The 22,871-nt window shown below is 47.0% G+C and overlaps 1 protein-coding gene across 2 annotated transcripts in view; it reads right to left on the reverse strand.

The window, feature by feature from the left end:
• Positions 1 to 22,871, reverse strand: part of CHD3 (chromodomain helicase DNA binding protein 3) — a 131,035-nt gene that overhangs the window by 95,114 nt on the left and 13,050 nt on the right. For both annotated transcript variants that reach the window (XM_033924010.1, XM_033924009.1), the window contains exons 4-11: positions 22,507 to 22,631; positions 18,680 to 18,924; positions 18,438 to 18,568; positions 17,665 to 17,797; positions 17,003 to 17,214; positions 16,623 to 16,856; positions 14,865 to 15,065; positions 4,017 to 4,228 (exon numbers count right to left, since the gene is read on the reverse strand). In XM_033924010.1, the coding sequence (XP_033779901.1) occupies positions 4,017 to 4,228; positions 14,865 to 15,065; positions 16,623 to 16,856; positions 17,003 to 17,214; positions 17,665 to 17,797; positions 18,438 to 18,568; positions 18,680 to 18,924; positions 22,507 to 22,631 (1,493 nt within the window). The remainder of the gene's footprint in view (positions 1 to 4,016; positions 4,229 to 14,864; positions 15,066 to 16,622; positions 16,857 to 17,002; positions 17,215 to 17,664; positions 17,798 to 18,437; positions 18,569 to 18,679; positions 18,925 to 22,506; positions 22,632 to 22,871) is intronic.

The following is a 22,871-nucleotide window of genomic DNA, read 5'->3' on the forward strand; positions in this document are numbered from 1 at the left end:
TCAAACTTATGGCTTTATTAGTCATATGTACTTCTAACTGAAAGGAGAAAAATTCCAGGTCTGGACTATAGGTTTATCAGAGGCAGAAAGCAGGTGCACTGAATATTGACAGGGCAGGCCGTACAGACTCCCATGTGTATTAACAGAAAGAAAATTATCCAGGTAAGAACCTAATTGTCCATTTTGTTAAATAAACATAGGAGTCTGTACTCTAGGTGATGTACCAAAGCAGTGGCAGATGCCTAGGGTGGGACAGTTGAGCCTGCCTGCAAAAACTTGTGGCGTCCTCACAAGCCACCACATCCACTCTGTAGAATCTTGTAAAAGCTATGGAGAGTACACCAAGCAGCAGCTCTACAGATCTCTTCAGGTGGCACTGCCCTGGTCTCTGTTCAAGAAGCCACCATGCTTCTAATTGAATGAGCTTTGAGAGAAATAGGCAGCTGTTTGCTACAAACAATGTACACTGACAAAATTGCCATATGACTCCATCTGGCAATAGAGATGCCTTGGAAGCTGATCTGCCCCGGCTTGACTGGCTGGTTAGAACAGACAGACAGTCGGGAAGACAAAAGTAATTTGTCCATTCTAAATAGTGGAGTAAAACTCTCCATACATCCTGTCTCTGACATGTGTTATCTTGCTTGGCCTGAAAGATGGGTCGATGGACCTCTTGATGGATGTGAAATACTGAAACAACCTTCAGTAGAAAGGAAGGTATCATGCAGAGGACAATTCCTGCTTCCGTGATCCTGAGATACGGTTCTCTGCATGAGAGTGCCTACAGTTCCAAGACCATTCTTGCTGAGACTATTGCCACCAGAAACACTGCCTTCACCATGAGATCTATCTTGAAGATGCCTCTTGAAGGGGCTCATATGGGGGCTTTCAAAGTCCTTTCAGTATGATGTTAAAATTCCACAGGCACCAGGGAAGACTCAGCCCAAGAGACTGCCTGACCCCAAGTAGAAAGAGCTTTGAGAAATTCTGGAACAGACATCTCCTGAAGGAGATGCGTGGAAGCAACCATCTCCTTGATACAGTATGCTATAATAGCCTTGGAAGCACCGTCCCCCTTGCTAAGAGGACAAAAAGACAAACCGATTTAACTCCTGGGTCCGCTGAACATAAGCGCAAAGAACCCTACAAGACATCCAACTTGCGCAACTTTCTCTGTTCCAAGGAGCCCTCCCGACTACCCAATACTGGGAGGACCACGGACTGGTTGACATGAAAAGGCGAGACTACCCGCTCAAACTCAGGGGCGGAAAATTTCATGGCGACACCAGAAAGTATTTCTTCACAGAGAGAGTGGTTGATCATTGAAACAAGCTTCCAGTGCAGGTGATCGAGGCAGACAGCGTGCCAGACTTTAAGAATAAATGGGATACCCATGTGGGATCCCTACGAGGGTCAAGATAAGGAAATTGGATCATTAGGGCATAGATAGGGGGTGGGTAAGCAGAGTGGGAAGACTTGATGGGCTGTAGCCCTTTTCTGCCATCATCTTCTATGTTTCTATGTTATCTTCGGCAGAAAAGAAGGAATTGGCTGCAGCACGACACGCTCCCTAGAAAACTCCAGAAAGGGAGGCCTACAAGAAAAAGCCTGCAGCTTGGAAACGCGTCTCGCAGAAGTAATAGCCACCAGAAAGACAGCCTTAAGAATAAGGTCCTTCAACATGCAGGAGCCCAGAGGCTCAAAAAGGAGGGCGCACAAGCATGGACAGTACCTGATTGAGATCCCAGGCTGGAACCAAAGGCTGCACCAGAGCAACTTAGCCACCCACAAAAAACGAACTACATCCAGAGAGGAGGTCAAACCGCAAGTTGCACCCAGACGGAAGACCAGGAAAGGCCCCTGTCCAGGCCATCCTGCAAGAATTCCAAGATGTGAGGCAAAAAAGCGCGAAGGTGAACCACGCTATGCTCGAACACCACTTCTCAAAGATACACCAAACTCGCACATAAGCCCGAGAAGTGAAAAGTCTCTGGGAACCCAAGAGGGTGGAGATTACCTTATCTGAATAGCCTTTCTTACTCAGGCATTCCCTTTTAAGAGCAAAGCCGTAAGACAAAAGGGACCCGGATTGAACATTGGAATGGGACCCTGCATCAGAAGGTTGGGCAAAAGGGGCAGCAGAAGAGGATCTGCCACTAGAAAACAAACCAGATCTGCGTACCACGGGCGCCTGGGCCAGTCCAGAGCCACCAGGATCACGTGGCCGGGGTGCCGAGCGATGTAAAGAAGCACTCTGCCCACCATCGACCACAGGGGAAGCACGTACAGGAGGCCCTCCATCAGCAAAGGGTGCACCAGAGCATCCATCCCCTCGGCCGGAAGATCTCTGTGCTGACTGAAGAACCGTGGTGCTCTGGCGTTGACATTCATGGCCATCAGGTCTATGACTGGCTGGCCCCAGCCCTGCACAATCAATTCAAAGGCTGCGGGACCGAGACACCACTCGCTGGGATCCAGCACGTGATGAATGAAGAAGTCCACCTGGAAATTCTCCACTCCTACAATGTGGGAAGCCGATAGGTCCAGAAGATGAGCTTCTGCCAAGCCATGAGCAGTCGCCTCCTGCCCCACCAGACGACTCCTGGTTCCCCCTGACGATCGATGTAAGCAACCTCAGTGGCATTGTCTGAGAGAACCTGAACCGACTTGCCCATCAGCAAGGTCTGGAATGCTAGCAGAGCAAACCGGATGGCTCTGGTATCCAGAACATTGATCAACCAAGACGCTTCCTCCAGAGCCAAGCAACCGAGGAGACTGACCCCAAGACCTGGAGAAAATCCTGCCCCCCCAGAACATAGATTCTCCAGCAGAAGGTGAATCTGCGACTGTAACTTGCTCACTCGGGCCTCTGGGAGGAACACCTTGCTTCCAAGTTTATTTTAAAATTTATTATACCGCTTATCATAATTCTAAGTGGTGTACAGGTATTATAAAAAGAATTATATATACAATTATAAACACTAACTGACGAACAACAAACAAGAGGGTAGAGGGAGAACTCCATTAAATCAATAGAATAGTAAGACGGTTAAGGATAAAACAATAGGAAATGGGAATCCAGTCTGCAGCAGTCTAATAGAGAAGAGTTTTAATTTTCAAAGGCGTCTTTGTGAAATGATTTCAGTTTTGACTTGAAATGATCAAGTAGGTGTTCTTCTCTAATGTAGATTGGGATAGAGTTTCTCCAATACAGGGGGAAGGTCACCTGAGGCTTAGGACAAAATGGAGGAGCTTCCCACCAAAAAACGCTGCGAATAACTCCCACGAGGCATGTAGCGGCAAAGAGGCCTGAACCGCCCCAGCCGCTAAAGCAGGCAGGCTGTCAGCCGCGAAAAGGGAATCACCAGCACCATCGGTGGTAAGGAAAACCCTATCTTCCTGCCCGTTGGCGGCCAAGGAAATCCCTGTGTGAGCGTTGGGGGCTTCCCCACTGCCTGCTGCAAGCGCGTGGGAGTTACTTTATATTCAATGGCAGGACTTAAACTTTAAGCAAATATTCAGTAAACTTTAATCAGCTATTTAGAAAAACTTGTCTAAATAACTTTAAAGCAATCCAGTCTGCAAATTATTGGCCCCTTACTTGCTAGGACAAGAAGCTATTAAGCCAACCAACATTTGAAGCCTTTTAGCAGTATAGAACCTTATTAGGGTATGAGGGGGTGATGAAAAGTTCTCAGCCCAACCAAGAATAGAATGATATGTTATGGTTCAATCAATGATCTGAAAGTGTCAAAACATAGAATTTCGTTGCTTCAAATTGGCACTTAACGAAATAAGATAACACTCTTTTCAGCTATAGTGGCAAAATAACGTTCAGGATTTAGGAAGTTAGTTGGTTGGTTGGTTGGGTTGAGAACTTTTCAGCACCCCCTCGTATAGGGACCAGGAAAGGGCCATCAGGGATTCAGGGATCTCATCGCCAAGGATTACCGCAGAGTGTGCAGCACTAGCCTAGCCACGGCCATTGAGGGTTACACTGACAGAAAGCACCTAACCTGTGGTTAAGGATGTGGTGTATGCACATCCATTCTGGCTTGATTCCATAGCGAAAGTATTTTTCCTCCATCTCTGCATATTGCGGGTCTTTGCTCTTACGCTTCTCACTCTTGGTGTCATCGTCCCCAGAGCCATATTCCAAAGGCAGGGGCTCATCCATATCTGTCTTACGCTGGTAATTCCTGTACATCACCGTGTGGAAGATCTCCAACTAAAAGGAGGAATATAGTACACTTTATATCAGCAGATTCACTTCTTGCCCTACCCTCCATAAGCAGAAGTAGAATCTTTGAACATTAAACAAATCATCATGGTGAAATGTGCCTATGTTACTTCCAACTCAACTCTGCTCACTTTCCTTTTATAGCACCAATGCTCAGTTACTATAGAAAGTAATTAAATTAGGAAGCTCAGGATTTCCTTAGGTAATATGTGTATAATTAGGGGGGTGGGGGGGCTGGTTTGGAATTTTTATTAATGTTTACTTCATTATATTCTTTTAGATATGTTTAATTGAATTAATTGAAGTAGGGTGGGTGGGAATGGGTAAAAATTCAAGTATGTATGATTTTATTAGAAAGATTTTCAAGGGGGGGATGGGTGGATATATGCGCATAATTTAATTGATTAATATACATAGGAATTATATTATTCATGCATAGATATGAGATGGGGGTGGGATATAAATCTTTTAGTTATATATTGTTATGGAATTATCAAGTGATAATGCAATATGTTGTGTTCATATTTTAATGTACACTTGATGTATATGTTAAAATGAATAAAGATTTGAAAACAAAAAGAAAGATTTTCAAGTGTTTTAATTTGTTATAATGATATATTACTGTACACTTGTTATAAGATTTAAAATGAATAAAGAATTTAAAAAAAAAAAAAAAAAAAAGGAAGTTCAGGATGTGATGTATTCTTCCTCTGTTTAACAAATACAGGCAGTCCCCGGGTTAAGAACAAGTTATGTTTTTTTATGTTTAAATCTGTTTTATTCATTTTCACATCAAAGATCAAAAACATGAGAGCAAGAAGTCAAATTTCATCAAGTAATAACAAACTTCTATTTATTTTAACTGGAATAGCAATACAACAAATCACATTTAATTGGAAACAACATGACAGATTAAACTATATTTTCTGGTGGAATTCGGTATGCCACATATACAAAATGGAACTCGCTATTGCAACACAAAAAGGATATATGAATAAATTTCAAAAAATATGGGGACCATTAACAGATTTTTGTAAAGAATGATAAATTTTCCCATAATTAAAATATATGATAGGAAGGGAAAAGGGAGGGGAGCATATTTCTGGTTATTAAAAAAATATTTCAATAATTTAAATTATTATACCAATAATAGAAGAGAATACAATAAAAATATTACTGACTGGAAGGGAGGGGGGAGGGGATGGGAAACTATTATATTCAATATGTATTATATAATTTAAAATTCTTATATAATAATCTGTATTTTATACTTTGTTTCAAAAGAAAAAAAAAAAAAAAAGTTTCACTGATATTTATTATGAGTTTATCAAGTGTGTATATCCAAGTTTTAATTCAGCTTATGTAATCCACTTGCTGTAACATAAGAAAATGAAGAAAGATTTATAAAACAAAAACACTTTGATACAGGAAACTAAATATACTCAAGAAATTATTATCAAATCACAAATTCCCAGTAGAATGATTGGGAGAGAGTAAAGCCATACACAATCAAGGGGAGTTGAATTAAAGGAAAACATTAACATTAACATATGCCTCAAAAATACAGGGTTCTTTTGGTTAATTACATTAAGGCCTAAGTAGTTGGAATTATAGAGGGGTCGGGAGCCTTAATGGCAGCCTTTCCTTCCAAGAAAAATTGCAATTGTTCTGGGTCATAAAAGATATACAGTGGTACCTCGGTTTACGAGTGCACCAGTTTGCGAGTGTTTTGCAAGACGAGCAAAACATTCGCAAACTTGGTGCCTCGTAAACCGAGCTTGCCTTGCTGTACGAGCGCCCCCCCCCCCGGCGATCCGGCATCCCCCCAGCGATCCGGCATTGCCCCCCCTCCACCGCGATCCTACTTCCCCCCCCCCCCCCGAGCAGTCAATGACACCCTTTACCCGACTTGGCACCAGTGCCGGTGCCCGAAGATCCTCCCTTTTCTGGCGCGGCCTGGGCGGTGTGTTGGAGATCCTCCTTCTTCTGGGCTGGGCTGGACTGGCTTTGAGCATTTGCGCATGCTCAAAGCCTTCTGGTCTCGCTCTCAATCTCGGAGAGAGCGAGACCAGAAGGCTTTGAGCATGCGCAAATGCTCAAAGCCAGTCCAGCCCAGCCCAGCCCATAAGAAGGAGGATCTCCGACGCACCGCCCAGCCGTGCAAGAAAGCAATGTTACTTACCGTAACAGTTGTTATCCAGGGACAGCAGGCAGCTATTCTCACTAGTGGGTGATGTCATCCGACAGAGCCCCGATACGGACGTCTCACAAGCATGTCTTGATTGAAGAAACTTAGAAGTTTCGAGATGCCTGCACCGCGCATGCGCCAGTGCCTTCCCGCCCGATGGTCCGGGCGTGTCTCCTCAGTTCAGGTGGCTAGCAGAGAAGCCAACCCAGGGGAGGTGGGTGGGACGTGAGAATAGCTGCCTGCTGTCCCTGGATAACAACTGTTACGGTAAGTAACATTGCTTTATTCCAGGACAAGCAGGCAGGTATTCTCACTAGTGGGTAACCTCCAAACTAACCTCAATGGGATGGTGGGAGAGTTGGCAACTTAGGAGAACAAATTTTGTAACACAGTTTGGTCAAACTGTCCATCCCGTCTGGAGAAAGTATCCAGACAATAATGAGAGGTGAATGTATGAACCGAGGACCAAGTGGCAGCCCTACAAATCTCCTCAATCGGTGTCGATCTGAGGAAGGCTACAGAGGCTGCCATTGCTCTGACCTTATGGGCTGTGACCTTACAGGGAAGGGGTAATCCAGCCTGGGCATAGCAGAAAGAGATACAAGCCGCCAACCAGTTGGAGATGGTGCGCTTCGAGACAGGGCGTCCCAACTTGTTTGGATCAAAGGAGACGAATAGTTGAGGAGCAGTTCTGTGTGGTTTGGTGCAATCCAGGTAGAAAGCCAAAGCACGTTTACAGTCCAGAGTGTGAAGAGCTGATTCTCCAGGATGAGAATGAGGCTTCGGGAAAAACACTGGAAGTACAATGGATTGGTTGAGATGAAATTCAGAAACCACTTTAGGCAGGAATTTAAGATGAGTGCGGAGGACCACCTTGTCATGATGGAATACTGTGAAAGGAGGATCCGCCACTAAGGCCTGAAGCTCACAGACCCTGCAAGCAGAAGTGAGGGCCACCAGGAAAACCACTTTCCAAGTGAGAAACTTGAGAGGAGCCTTGTTGAGAGGCTCAAAAGGAGGTTTCATAAGCCGAGAAAGGACAACATTGAGATCCCAAACCACTGGAGGCGGTTTGAGAGGAGGATTGACATGACAAAGTCCTTTCATAAATCTGGAAACCACAGGATGAGCAGAGAGAGGTTTCCCCTTTAGAGGCAGAAGGAAAGCCGCAATCGCACTCAGGTGGACTCGTATAGAGGTTGACTTGAGACCAGACTGAGACAGGTGTAGAAGATAGTCCAACACAGAGGATAGAGAGGCTCGCCGAGGCTCCGTAGAGTTGGAAATACACCATGAAGAAAATCTAGTCCATTTTTGGGAGTAGCATTGACAAGTAGCAGGCTTCCTGGAAGCCTCCAAGACATCCCTCACCGCCTGGGAAAACTGGTGAGGGGTTATGTCGAGAGGAACCAAGCTGTCAGGTGGAGAGAGTGCAGGTTGGGATGAAGCAGCGATCCTTGATGTTGAGTAAGCAGTGAAGGAAACACTGGAAGAAGGACCGGCTCCCTGCTGCTGAGTTGAAGTAGAAGGGAGAACCAAGGTTGCCTGGGCCACCGAGGAGCTATCAGAATCATGGTGGCATGGTCGGACTTCAGCTTGACCAGAGTCTTTTGAACGAGAGGAAATGGAGGAAACGCATACAGAAAGCGATTCCCCCAATCCAGCAGGAAGGCATCTGCCTCAAGGCGATGAGGAGTGTAAATCCTGGAGCAAAACTGAGGCAGCTTGAAGTTGTGGGGAGCCGCAAAGAGGTCTATCTGAGGCGTCCCCCACTGTGCAAAGATCTGATGAAGGGGGTTGGAATGGAGAGTCTATTCGTCAGGCTGGAGTAGATGACTCAAGTTGTCTGCCAAGACATTGTCCTTCCCCTGAATGTAGACAGCCTTGAGGAAGGTATTGTGGTGAACCGCCCAATCCCAGACTTTGAGAGCTTCCTGGCAGAGGGAGGCCGAGCCAGTGCCCCCCTGCTTGTTGACATAATACATGGCGACCTGATTATCTGTGCGAATGAGGACCACCATGTCGTGAAGCAGATGTTGAAACGCTTGAAGAGCATTGAAGATGGCTCTGAGCTCCAGAAGATTGATTTGATGGAGTCGGTCCGCACTGGTCCAGAATCCCTGAGTGCGAAGACCATCCAGATGTGCCCCCCAGGCATAGGTCGAGGAATCGGTCGTGAGAAACTTCTGGTGGGGAGGAGTGTGAAACAGCAAACCTCTGGATAGATTCGAAGAGGTCATCCACCAAAGTAGAGACTGCCGAAGAGCAGGAGTGACGAGGATGTGTCGAGACAATGGATCTGACACCTGAGTCCATTGAGATGCCAGGGTCCACTGCGGGATTCTGAGATGGAGTCTGGCAAATGGTGTCACATGAACTATAGAGGCCATGTGCCCCAGGAGGACCATCATGTGTCTCGCTGATATGGACTGGCGAGAAGACACAGACTGGCAGAGATGAAGAAGAGCATCCATGCGCTGAGGAAGAAGGAATGCTCTGAGTCGTATGGTATCCAGGACCGCCCCGATGAAGGGGAGCCACTGTGTAGGCTGTAGATGAGATTTGGGAAAGTTGATCTCGAATCCCAAACTCTGCAGGAACAGAATCGTGGACAGGGTCGCCGAGATGACCCCCGATGCCGAGGGAGCCTTGATGAGCCAATCGTCGAGGTACGGAAATACCTGAAGACCCTGGATCCGGAGTGCAGCGGCCACCACTACCAGACACATCGTGAAGACTCTGGGAGACGAAGACAGACCGAATGGAAGCACTCGATACTGTAGATGCAGATGTCCCACCCGAAATCTGAGGAATTTGCGAGAGGCCGGATGAATGGGAATGTGAGTGTAGGCCTCCTTGAGATCCAGAGAGCATAACCAGTCGTTCTGCTCGAGGAAGGGGTAGAGAGAAGCAAGTGTCAGCATGCGAAACCTCTCTTTGACTAGGAATTTGTTGAGGACCCTGAGGTCCAAAATGGGTCGCAGGTCGCCCGTCTTCTTCGGAACAAGGAAGTACCGGGAGTAAAACCCCTAGTTGTGTTGGTCCACAGGGACTGGCTCGACGGCCCGGAGCCGGAGCAAAGCTTGGGCTTCCTGAAGAAGAAGGGCGGTCTGTGTCAAGTTGGAAGGATACTCTCTTGGAGGGTGGTCCAGAGGGACCCAATGGAATTGAAGAGAGTATCCTTCCCTGATGATAGTAAGGACCCAGAGGTCTGTGGTTACGGCCTCCCAGCGATGATAAAAATGATGGAGGCGCCCTCTGATGGGAAAAACAGGGGGAGGCAGAACGAGACTGGTTATGCCCTCGACGAGACAGTCAAAAAGGCTGAGGAGCCTTAGGGACAGCAGACGGCTGAGACTTTTGCTGAGCCTTCTGAGGAGACTGTCGCTTTGCAGGTTGCCTCGCAGGAGGAGCTTGCCTCGGCTGATAACGCCGCTGATAGATCAATGGCGGTCGAGAGGGTCAAGACTGCTGAGGCTTAGGCTTCGGCCTAAGAATGGACTGGAAGGACTTTTCATGATCAGACAATTTCTTCGTGACTGTCTCGATGGATTCGTCAAATAGATCCGCCCCAGCACACGGGACGTTTGCCAGGCGGTCCTGAAGATTCGGGTCCATATCAATGGTCCGCAACCAGGCCAAACGGCGCATCGCCACAGAGCAGGCTGCTGCTCGCGCCGAGAGCTCGAAAGCATCATAGGCAGATTGCATCAACTGAAGACGAAGCTGGGACAGCGAAGCAACCACCTCCTCAAACTCAAACCGAGCCTGGGACTCGATGTAGGGTGTGAATTTCCGAAGCACAGGCAGAAAAAATTCCAAGTAGGTGGCAAAGTGGAAATTATAATTCAGGACTCGGGACGCCATCATAGAATTCTGATAGATGCGTCATCCAAACTTATCCATAGTCCGGCCCTCGTGGCCCGGAGGCACCGAAGCACACACCTGGCCAGGATGAGACCACTTGAGCGAGGATTCGACCAGGAGGGACTGATGAGAAAGCTGAGGTCCCTCGAAGCCCTTATGATGCACCGTGCGGTACCGAGCATCCAATTTTCCAGGGACCGCAGGGATAGAGTAAGGAGACTCAAAGCACCTCATGAAGGTCTGGTCGAGGAGCTTGTGCAGAGGCAGGCGTAAGGACTCGGCCGGAGGACGAGGCAAGTGCATGGTATCGAGGTACTCCTTGGAGTATCGAGACCCAGCATCGAGGGTAATGTCCATGTCATCCGCCATCTGCCTGAGAAACGAGGAAAAGGACAGTTGGTCTGCCAGCGCCGGTCTTCAAGAAGGACTAGAAGAAGTCGAGGCTTCGGGCTCCACGGAAGCCTGTGAGCAACAGGGCGAGTAAAACACCTCGGGGTCCTCGAACTCCGGGCCCGGAGGAGGAGACCCAGCCGAAGCAGAATACCCCATCCGAGGCAATTTCTTCTGAGGCGAGACGGTCGAGTGCCGAGAGGAATGCCTCGAAGAGTGTCTGGATCGATGCCCCTCTCGGTGCCTGGAAGGGGATCGAGCCCTTCGGTGAGAATACTGGTCCCCAGATGCCTCCAAGGAGCAGATAGGACTCGAGGCCGTCGATCGGAGAGGCGGAAGAGTCGGTGCCTCCCCAGAAGCCGCCCAGGCTTGATAGGGGGTTCGGAAGAACTCGTCCTTCTTCCTGCTATGCCCAGGACTGGGAGGCCTCGAAGGTGGACGCCACACTGTGTCATGGGGCGGGGTAATAGGTTCCAAGGGAGGCAAGTCGCTAAGGGAAGCTTTCCTCGAGGGAATAGGCTCCAAGGGAGGCATATCACTAAGGGAGGCCTTTCTCGAGGGAATCGGTTCCAAGGGAGGCATAGCACTACCCGAGGACCGCCTCGAGGAACCAGACACCGCCCGCCACTCCTCCACGCCGAGTAACGAGGTCGAGCGGCGCGGTGGAGGAGGAGGGGGCGGCCCGCCCCTCGGAGCCGGAACTGGGAGGTCACCCTGGATCGAGGCAATCAGCCGGGGTCCCATGGTGGTCATGAGTTCCACAAACTGAGCCTCCAGAATAGACCGCAACGAAGCCGATATGGAGGAATCCGCACCAAAAGGGGGCCCTTCCGCACAGTCTCCGCGCTCTTTCGGTGCCGCGTGATTCTGCTTGCCAGCCTTCGGCACTTTAAGCACCACCGGTGGAACCGTAGGGGTCGATACCTGTTCCGAGGAGACGGAGGAAGGCACCGGCGCCGAGGTTGAGGCCGAAACCGGAGTGAACGAGGCCGGTTTCAGAAGGCCTGAAGCAGCAGGGGAGGCAGAGGGCTTCGCCGACAGAGTCGAAGCACCAGTTGATGTTGAAGCTGAAGGATCCAACGAAGCTTCCATCTTGAACATGGAGTCCCACAGCAGACAGCGGCGCTTAAAACGCTCGCGCCGTCAGAGTGGAGCAAGGCCGGCATGATTTCGGAAAGTGATCTGGACCCAGACACTGTAGGCAGCGTCGATGCGGGTCCGTGAGTGAAATCGCGCACTGGCACTTGCTGCACTTTTTAAAACCGGTGATCGGCCGGGACATAGGCCGGAAAAGCTCCGCCGCAAGGTCGAAGGCGCAGGGCCCCAACCACGCGGCCGACCCGGTGTCGTAAGAAAAATTTTTTTTTTTTTTTTGAAAAAGAAATCAAAGAAAGAAATAAACGCACGGGAGAGCCAAAAGAACCCAACCCGTGGCAATACAGAAGGCAAAAAACAGATTCAATGGACGCAGAATTGAAGTAAACTTCTCAGCTCCGCGGAAGAAAAAGAACTGAGGAGACACGCCCGGACCATCGGGCGGGAAGGCACTGGCGCATGCGCAGTGCGGGCATCTCGAAACTTCTAAGTTTCTTCAAGCAAGACATGCTTGTGAGACGTCCGTATCGGGGCTCTGTCGGATGACATCACCCACTAGTGAGAATACCTACCTGCTTGTCCTGGGATAAGAGGGAGGATCTTCGGGCACCAGCACTGGTGCCAAATCGGGTAAAGGGTGTCATTGACTGCTCGGGAGAGGGAAAGTAGGATCGCGGTGGAGGGGGGGCAACGCGAGCAGGGGGGGATGCTGGTTCGCAGAGGGGGGAAGCTGGATCGCGGGGAGGGGTTTGGAACAGCGTCGGATTCCTCAAGGGGGGGGAGAATGGAGCAGCGCCGGTAGCCTCGTGGAGGGGGGGAGGAGGTGGAACCAATCAAAGCAGTTTCCCTTACTTTCTATGGGGAAACTTGCTTTGATATACGAGCAATTTGGTTTACGAGCATGCTTCTGGAACGAATTATGCTCGTAAACCAAGGTTCCACTGTACTTATTTGCTTGATAGGTAATACAGCATTTACAAGGAAACCCAAGTTGAAAGGTTGCTCCCAAGGCCAAAACTGACTGACGAAATGTCAGAAATTTTTGCGTCTAAGCTGCGTCCACTTTGAAACATCAGGAAAAATTGCGATTTTGTGATTGTAGAATTCAACACTTTCAGTTCTATAAAAAAGACGAAGTAGAGCTTCTTTATCTTGTAAGAAAACAAAAGTCACTAACAAAGTAGCTTTCGCTGAAATTTCAATCCGTGAGGATTCCAACATCCCAGTGAGGTCTAGTTCTCCGGGATGAGTAGTTGACTTGTCCTTATCCTCTTCGACTATATTAAGATAGTATAATTTTTGCAATGGTGGCATATTGGTCTCTGAAATTTTTAGAACTGAAGTCAGAAAAGAATGAAAAAGTTCTCTAGGAGATAATATTCTGGATACAGGAAAATTAAGAAATCTCAGGTTCAAATTTCTATTGGCATTTTCTAAATTTTAAATTTTCCTGATCAATAAGTTTTTATCTTTCATTTGAGAGTTTGATGCAAGTTTTATTTCAGAGATGTGATCCATTCTAGTTGATTGTTGTTGAATTTTCCCTTCACAATTTTTAATTTGAACAGCAGTTTGTTGAGTTGAAGAAATAAATTGGGAGCATACCTGATGAAGGCTCTGCATGGCTCCCCACAACGCCTCCATATCCACCACTTTTGGCTTCATCAGGGGTTTCAGAGGTTGAAGTGGAGAAAATACTCCATTTCCCACATTTGTTGCTCCCTGAATGTCTCCTCCTCCCTCTGCCGTTTGCTGGTAACCCGGCATAGCTCGAACCACCTCCGGGGTCAAAGGCAGCACCATCGGATCCGGCGGAGATTCATTCCCCGACGTCTCCCGTTGCCTCACGGGACTGCCTGACATCATCCCGGGACGGGGAGGGATTGCAGGGCCAAGCGGGCTCGGCGAAAAATCACTGTTCAGCTCCGAGGTCTGCCCCCCTCGGAGAATGGATTCGCCCAGATCAAAAGGAACAGCAAAAGCTGTTATTGCTGTCTGGCGTGTTACGGAAGAGGCAGAGGAAGCCAGGAGATCGCTCCTCTGTTTTCCCCCCCTACGTTTAGGCATTCCTGCGCTGCAAAAACTGGTAAGAAAATCTCGAAGAGGAGGAGCAAAAACGCCGATAGAAGGGGAGCCTCTCACAGCACGTCTGTCCCTGATGCCATCTTGGCTTCCTCTCCCTTTATGTTTTTTAAAGCTGGTCTTAAGTCGGATTTGTATGTAACTCAGAGCTTGTAGATTTTCAGATTCTGCTCCCAGCCGACAAAAGGGTCAACTGTCCCTTCCAGTGTTCCCTCTAAGGTACAGCATGCACAACCACACACTGTTCTTAATGTGGCCATACGTCATTCCTGAATCTGCTGCAGGAGAAGTGTAGGAATCCATGCCACTGGATATTACCACTCAGTGAAATCAAATGAAACCACAACCACGTTCTTAAGTAGCAACATTCCAGAGCTCATATTGTGATGTCATAATGCCTCATTCTATCAATGCCTAAGAGCCAACTTCATCAGTGATGTCACAATGGCTTGATTATTCCTATACAGGCAGTCCCCGGGTTAAGAACGAGACACATTTTTAAAGCTGGTCTTAAGTTGGATTTGTATGTAACTCAGAGCTTGTAGATTTTCAGATTCTGCTCCCAGCCGACAAAAGGGCCAACTGTCCCTTCCAGTGTTCCCTCTAAGGTACAGCATGCACAACCACACACTGTTCTTAATGTGGCCTTACGTCACTCCTGAATCTGCTGCAGGAGAAGCGTAGTCCAGGCCACTGGAAAGACTGCTCAGTGAAATCAAATGAAGCCGCAACCGCGTTCTTAAGTAGAAATCATACTTAACTTGAGCGTATGTAATCCGGGGACTGCCTGTATCCTGTCACCTGGTGCAATGCAGTCCTGAGCAGAGCAGCCCAAGATAGCAGCTTGCATAGCATCATTACACTTAGTCACACTAAAAATGTAACAGTCTACCCAACCTATTTTCCAGTTCCCACCCCATGCACGAGTGCTTGTCAGTACACTGCTCTGGAATACCAGTGGTTAACAGCCTATGCCGATTTTGACAACGTTGCTCACGGTACCTGGAGCTCCTTCACCCAGGAGCAATGCCAGTAGGACAGGTTGACCCATTTGACGAAGAATTCGCGTTCTGAGCGCCCCTGCAGCAGCTTGGCGGGTGGCGCTCCAGTTCCCTCCTCGGTAGCGGGTGGTCGGACTGCAGGAGGCGGTTCCCCCCACTTCCAATAAAGGATCTTCTGCACACGGCCTTTCAATCCAGGACACTATGTGTAGAGGCAAAGTAAAAGATAAATATGGCTAGACTCAGCTTGTCTACATTACCCAAAGGAAAGAATTTTCAAATCATTTAATTAGGTAAATAGTCATTTCTATGCAAAGACTATTTAAAAACTGCTCCCCTATAATTTTATTTATTTATTTTCACATTTATATCCTGCTTTAAACCAAAGCAGGTCACAACAAAGCATACTTAATATCATTCAAAAGGACACATGTAACATAAATTGAACACAACTCATCCAGAATCATCAAAATCAGTAGATCTTCCACAGTTAAATACCTAATTCCCCCCAAAAGCTTTCACAATGTTTCTAATAAGTATATATTTTCCACATTTAGCCCCCCCCTTTAGTGCCGGCTGGCACGCTGAATGCTCTACACTGCTCCCGACACTCATAATAATAATAATAATAATAATATTTTATTTTGTATACCGCCATACCCAGGGAGTTCAAGGCGGTTCACAACAGGTAGATGAATTACATACAGTGCGAATTCGAAAAAAGAAGAACATAACAAGGCAATCGTGGGGACGAACTCGTTTACATAAACGATTTAGGAGGGGGAAGGGCTAAATAAGGGATACATACAGTGTGCTGCAGTAGGATACAATACGGGATAGATACAGAGTGCTGCAGTAGGATACAGTAGAGTTTAAGAGAGGAAATTAGATAAGAGCATATTAGATGGAAACAGGGGGGGGGGCAACCAACTTGGAGGGGGGGGTGGGAAAGTAAGGGGGGGAGAGGGGAGAGGAGGGTTTAGATGGGGGAAGGGGGGGCTAAGGGATAGGTCTGTTGCAAAGGAGGGGTTTCATCAGTTTTCTAAGGTGGAGAGGGGGTGACGTTACGGCGGAAGAGGGGAGCGTTAGGGATTTGGTCCGTTAAAAAGTAGAGTTTTGAGCTTTTTTCTGAAGGGGAGGTATGAATAGCTGTCAAGTATGATTTGGGCGAGCCATGAGTTTAGTTTGGCCGCTTGGAAAGAGAAGGTTCGTTCGAGGAATCTTTTAAGGTGACACGATTTCAGTGAGGGAAAAGCGAATAGAGTTGTTCTGCGGGGCTCTTCTTATCATAGAGTTCCTACGAGCGTCGGGAGCAGTGCAGAGCATTCAACGTGTTGATCTTTGCGAAAAACCTCTTCCGCAGTTTGTAAAAACGTTCCGCTCTCTGGCCTGCGTTAAAAAACCACTTCCGCAGTTTTGTTTAAAAAAAAAAAAAAAGAGGGGGGGGGGGAGTTTAGAGAAAGCATTCCCAGAAGCCCGTTTAGCTCAACAGAAGGAAAATAAAGAGAATAATCTATTAATTTTCCGTGACAAAGTACCCAAACAATAAGTAACCAGTGCAAATTTCAAAGCAGATGCATTCAGGCGATTTTTCTTTGAAGACTGGGGGGTCCACTAACTATCTGAATGCGCAAGTTGAGAAAATTGCTCCTCCTGAGCTATGCACCCGAGAGCACCTCAGTGATAGATATCGAGTGCTCAGATTCCTCTCAAAATTAAGGCACAGGAGGATATAGAGGTGTCCTAAAGGGGCACTCACCGTACAGCGGGGACATAGCCACTCCCCATTGGGGATCTCTGGCAAGGGGGGGTTCAGACAGTGGATGTGATAGGAGGATATGCAGGCATCACAACACAGCAGCTCCCCACCATCCTTGCACACTCGGCAATACTCCATATGGTCGTCCTCCTCCTCCTTCTCACACTCCTCCTCAAGCTCTTCCTCATATTCTTCTTCCTCGTCTTTTGCCTCCCACTGAATGCCTTCCTTTTCCTGAGCCAACACAAGACAAGGAAATAATTGCTGCCACCAGGAGAAAACTTGTCATGTAACATGCTAGCCCTGCTGAGCTTCCTTCACCTGATCCAGTCACCTCTCTACCAGCACTGGCAAAGGATAGTAACACATCTGCTACTCACACAGTGAGGGCAGCTCCATTTGCCTTCCGGGGCCTTGTCCAGCTCAGGATCCAGGCATACAAGGTGGTAAGCCCGGGGACAGGTGTCACATAAAATGATCTCACCACCCTGTTGGCACACATCACAATAGTCCTGGTGGTCCGTTTCATAGCCATCAGTGCCTCCTGTAGTTACTACTACTGCTGCTGACACAGGCTCTTCATCACCAGCAACTAGAGAGAACCGGAAACAAAAAGTAGTCAATGTAGACACCTTAAGCACTAGTTAAATTTCATTTTACTAGGGTAAAAGTAGGTCAAATCGTGACTTCTGTGTCAGAAAGTGAAAATGTAAAAACTCACTTGTTGACTAAAGGAAAGGAAATTAAGACCATACCAGAGAAGTGGGTTATAACTCCCTGCCAGCAGCTATAGGTTTGCCGGCAGGGGGTCATAACCCACACTTTTGGTCTGGCATGGACAATAAAAAAAGTGATCGATTTTGAGTCTTAGATCCATTAACAAATGGAAAGATGCATTCAAAATGGGAAAGGGTATATGGAGAGGGGGGAAGGTGGTTCTGATCATGCTGTGGGATACCAAGGAGATAGAGAGTCAAGAATTGGACAAGCATTGTTTCAGTTCCGCTCACAGGTGGGAAGATTCACTGACCCTCCTTCTTACCTTTTTTCTTCTTCCTCCCTGGCCTGCCTCTTTTGAGCTTCTTGACCCGGCCAGAGCTGTCAGAGCGCACTGAGGAACTGTGGACACTGGAATTGTCCAAGTCAGATTCTTCATCAAAGTCCCCTTCATCACTCTGAAAGAGAGACATATGGATACCACCCCCCAAACACAGTGGTTAGAAGTGGGTGTAAATCATATTTCACATCATATGTCACAGATACAGTCTGCCTCAGGATTCAATTTAAATGTGCATGCATGATCTTTAAGCTTCTCTATGGAATATCTGATCCTTTAGTTCCCTTCATATCTTGCCATTTGAGGAATACACCGAGATATAAACTATCTTTCCCTTCTTTTAAGGGTAATAAATCTATAGGAAAGCTTAGTCAATCTTTTGCCTTCAAGCTGGTAGAGATGTGGAATGGACTTCCTGACTCCATTAGACTGATAGGTCAGCTACAACAATTTCGTAAAGCCCTGAAAACTCTGCTGTTTACACAACATTTAAATGGCTTAACTATAATATCAAAGAACTGATGATAATCCAGCTTTTTTTCTTCTATGCTCTTTCTTATGTACTCTAGTCTTAATTACATGTGAACCAAGTCGAGCTCCGTTGGGAGATGACCTGGTATATAAATTGAAGATTAGATTTATCCACTGCAAACCTTTTTCTGCCTTGTGCACAGTACATAGTAATGCTTCCCAAATATATACTGCCTTTGATGTTGTAACTGTGTGTCTCACCCTCCTCCCACTACCCTGGTACCCACCGAGCTGCTCTTCTTGCGCTTGGTCCCGATCATGCCCAACTTAATTTTCAAGGGCGCCATCTTTTTACCCTTCACCTTTTTCTTAACCTCTGGTACTCGCGGGCTTTTACTCCGTTTCTTGTGCCCAGGCCCTGTTAAAATCAGCAGTTATGTTCACATCACCACAGTTATCGGGAAAATCTCACATCATACAAGAAGTTGGGAGAGAGGGCAAGAAAATTACAGGGGTTCCTAGGGCTTACCTTTCCCCTCTTTGGTTTTCGCCTTACGAATTGGAGTTGGCTGGGACTCAGGGGCACTAGCCACAGAAGACACAGCTATGGATACTTGCTCCGCTACTGCAGCGGCAGCAGCCGCAGCGGCAGCAGCCACGGCAGCAGCTGAGCCTTTGAAAGGATTATTAGCACTGAACTCTCGCCACTTGGCTCCTAGGATTGTCATCATTTTAGACATGGGTATCTTCGGGTTCTTTTTGGCAATCATGGGCCTAGGACAAAAAAGGATAAAGACACACTAATAGATATCAGGGAATCGTTGAAACATGTTTCTTCGTGCCTGCATTTCTTTTTCTCATTCTTATTACTAGTTAATTGGCGAATGAAGCAACGCCTCTTAAGAAGCAGCTGGTTGGATGAGGGGGGGGGGCCACAAATCTGAGCAATGCCACCTCAGCCCAAGAAAGGACAGACTGGCAGAGAGAGAAAGAAAGAGAAAGGAGCAAAGCATATTTTGGTGAAAACCGAACAAAAAAGGGTAAAAAAAAGCCTGCTAAATCACTTTGCACATTTCTGGAACAATTTCAATTTCTTGCAACTACAAAAAAAAAAAAAAAAAAAATCATTCATATATTAAAAAAAGATAAATAAAAACATATAAGAAAAAGTTTTTCCAAATAGAGTTGCTGGGGAATTTTGTCCAACAAGCAGAAGTTCTACAGAGTTTGTTGCTGTCTTTTTTATCCAAAACTTGAATCCAGCCCACAAACTACTGGGTAAAGAAACATAAGAACATAAGCATTGCCCCTGCCGGGTCAGACCAGGGGTCCATCATGCCCGGCAGTCTGCTCCCGCGGCGGCCCCCCAGGTCCATGGCCTGTAAGTGCTTCTAACCTAAAACGTTCATACCCTATTCGCCTAATGTCCTGTAAGTAATCCTCTATCTGTACCCTGCAATCCCCTTCGCTTCCAAGAAGTCATCCAGTCCCTTTTTGAACCCCAGTATTGTACTCTGACCTATCACATCTCCTGGAAGCGCATTCCAGGTGTCCACCACCCACTGAGTGAAGAAGAACTTCCTTGCATTCGTTTTGAATCTGTCTCCTCTCAGTTTTTCTGAATGACCTCTTGTTTTTGTTGTCCTCGCTAGTCTAAAGAATCTGTCCCTCTCCACCTTCTCTATGCCTTTCATGATTTTATAAGTCTCTATCATATACCCTCTCAGTCTCCACTTTTCCAGGGTAAAGAGTCCCAGCTTGACCAACCTTTCAGCATATGAAAGGTTCTCCATGCCCTTTTATCATCCTCTGGACCCTCTCGAGTAGCGCCATGTCCTTCTTAAGGTACGGCGACCAGTATTGGACACAGTACTCCAGATGTGGGCGCACCATTGCTCGATACAGTGGCAGGATAACTTCCTTTGTTCTGGTAGTGATACCTTTTTTTGATAATGCCCAACATTCTGTTCGCTTTCTTTGAGGCCGCTGCACATTGTGCCGCCGGCTTCATTGTTTTATCCAATACCCCCAGGTCTTTTTCTAGGTTGCCTTCCCCCAGTACCCTCCCTCCCATCGTATAGCTGTACATATGGTTCCCCTTCCCTATGTGCAAGACCTTACATTTCTCCACATTGAAGCTCATCTGCCATCTTTTTGCCCACTCACTCAGTTTGTTCAGGTCGCTCTGCAGTTCTTTGCATTCCTCAACAGTTCTGATCTTGCTGGAGAGTTTTGTGTCGTCTGCGAACTTGATAACTTCGCACTTCGTCCCCATTTCCAGATCATTAATGAATATATTGAACAGCAGCGGTCCCAGCACTGACCCCTGTATGACACCACTTGTGACCCCTTTCCAGTCAGAGTAGTGTCCCTTTACTCCTAACCTCTGCTTCCTGTCCGCCAGCCAATTTTTGTTCCATCTGTGCACGTCTCCTTCCACCCCGTGGCTCCACAGTTTCTTCAGTAGGCGCTCATGGGGAACATTGTCGAAGGCTTTTTGGAAATCCAGATATACGATGTCTATGGGGTCACCTTGGTCCAATTGTTTGCTTATCCCCTCAAAGAAATGCAGTAGATTCGTTTGGCATGATCATCCTTTACAGAAACCATGCTGACTTGTTCCCATCAAATTATTTATTTCTATATACTCATTGATACCTTCCCTGATCAGTGATTCGGCCATCTTCCCCAGAACTGAGGTTAAGCTCACCGGTCTATAGTTCCCCGGGTCGCTTCTAAATCCTTTTTTGAAGATCAGTATAATATTCGCTATCCTCCAGTCCTCCGGGATTACCCCAGTTCTCAAAGACAGGTTACAAATATGCCGCAGTAACTCCGCTATTTCATCTCTGAGCTCTTTCAGTATTCTCAGGTGGATCCCATCTGGGCCCGGAGATTTGTCAGTTTTTAATCTATCTATCTGCCTGAGAACGTCTTTGAGGCTAACCTCCATGCATGATCATTTTCCCTCTTGATCCCCCTTGAAGATTTTTTCCGGTTCCGCCATGTTGGATGGGTCTTCTTTTGTAAACTTGTTTAGTCTATCAGCCACCTCTTTTTCCTCTTTCACTACTCCCTTCCTGTCTCCCTCATCCAGAGGTCCCACCTCCTCCCTCGCTGGCTGTTTCCCTTTCACATATCGGAAAAATGGCTTAAAATTTCTTGCTTTCTTAACTAGTCTCTCCTCATATTCTTTCTTGGCTTTTCTGACCACACGGTGACATTCTTTTTGATGATTCCTGTGCTCTTTCCAATTTCCCTCAGTTTTGTCTTTTTTCCACTTCCGAAATGATTTTTTCTTGTCTCCTATCACTTTCTTTACTTCATTACTACATTCATGCCTGGTCTTTTGTCTGATTATTTTTGCCTTTCTGACCACTCAGTGACAAAAGCAATTGAGAGGTTCTAAAGACACAATTCTCTCAACCATTCTCTCTTCCCTATTACTAATTCTGCCCTATTCAAATTTCTATAATGTAGCATATATATTCTGTAAATCTTTATATTGTAAGTTGCCTTGAACCTGTTTAGGCATAGCGCGACTCGGAAATAATAGATTACATTAGAAATATATAATAGAGGAATAGCTAGATGAGTGCTAAGAACAAAGTAAAACAGACAATCAAACCTGCATTCCATAGGTTAGTTAAGAGAGCCGTGCCACACTAAACTCAGGGTCGCAGCTAGAGGGCCTCTGGACATGTGCAGGCGGCAACGTGATGATGTCACGCACATGTGCGATGTCATCAAGTCAATGTCCGTGCATGCACAGAGGCCTTCCAGATGGGGCCTTGAGCTTGCTAACCCTGGGAAGAGAGATGGAGAGGTGCGCCAGCGAGGAGGAGAGGCGCTGGCACCGACTGACTGCCTACAGGACATGCCTCTCCTCGCCGGCATCTCACGGCACACCCTGGATCTCGCCACGGCACACAGTTTGCAACACACGGTGTTACGAGATAACCTGGAACTATTCTGCCGTTTACTTTAATGGCACAAACAGGGATGCAGCCCTCCTGGCACAACTTTGCAGTTCAAGCTTCTGATAACCACAAACACACGTGAGGCGAATCTTAGACCTCGAACGTCTGCTAACACCCACCACACTGACAACTACCTCGGCTAACCATATGACACAAGACTGGGGTGGAAACAGGAGGAAAATGAAGGACAGTACTGGATGGGTTTCTAAGGTCTAAGGCCAGAAATAAAGAAAAAAAAAGACAATTTAATCATGAAATCACAATTCATGTGATTACAGGGCAAACTGGATGGACCATTCAGGTCTTTATCTGCTGTCATTTACTATGTTACTATGTAAAATACAGACCAATTGAGATTGTGTGAAATTGCTCTCACCTCATGAACTGACTGAAGGCCTTGTAATTGGTAAGCATGTGGTAATCTTCCTGGGTAAACATATGGTCCACATCTTCCAGCCCCCAGCCTGAAAGCAGGCTGGCAGAGGTCTTCGGTTCCACTTGCTAAAAGAGAAGAGAGACACGTATTTGTTTATTCTCTCCGTTTAGCAGAAAAGGCAGCAAGAACTAAGGGGTAGTGCTGCCCGATTCGAATCTGGTGAATTTCGATTCGAATCGATTTAATTTCCTAAAATAATCGGCCTCCCGATTCAATGATTGACCCTTCCCCCGTGCCTTCCAAAATCAGAAGCTGCAGTGCTGCCTCTTGCTGGCCATCCGCTGCTGCTTGTGGGGGAAGAGTCA

The sequence above is a fragment of the Geotrypetes seraphini genome, chromosome 16 (genome assembly GCF_902459505.1).
Source record: "Geotrypetes seraphini chromosome 16, aGeoSer1.1, whole genome shotgun sequence".
NCBI lineage: Eukaryota > Metazoa > Chordata > Amphibia > Gymnophiona > Dermophiidae > Geotrypetes > Geotrypetes seraphini.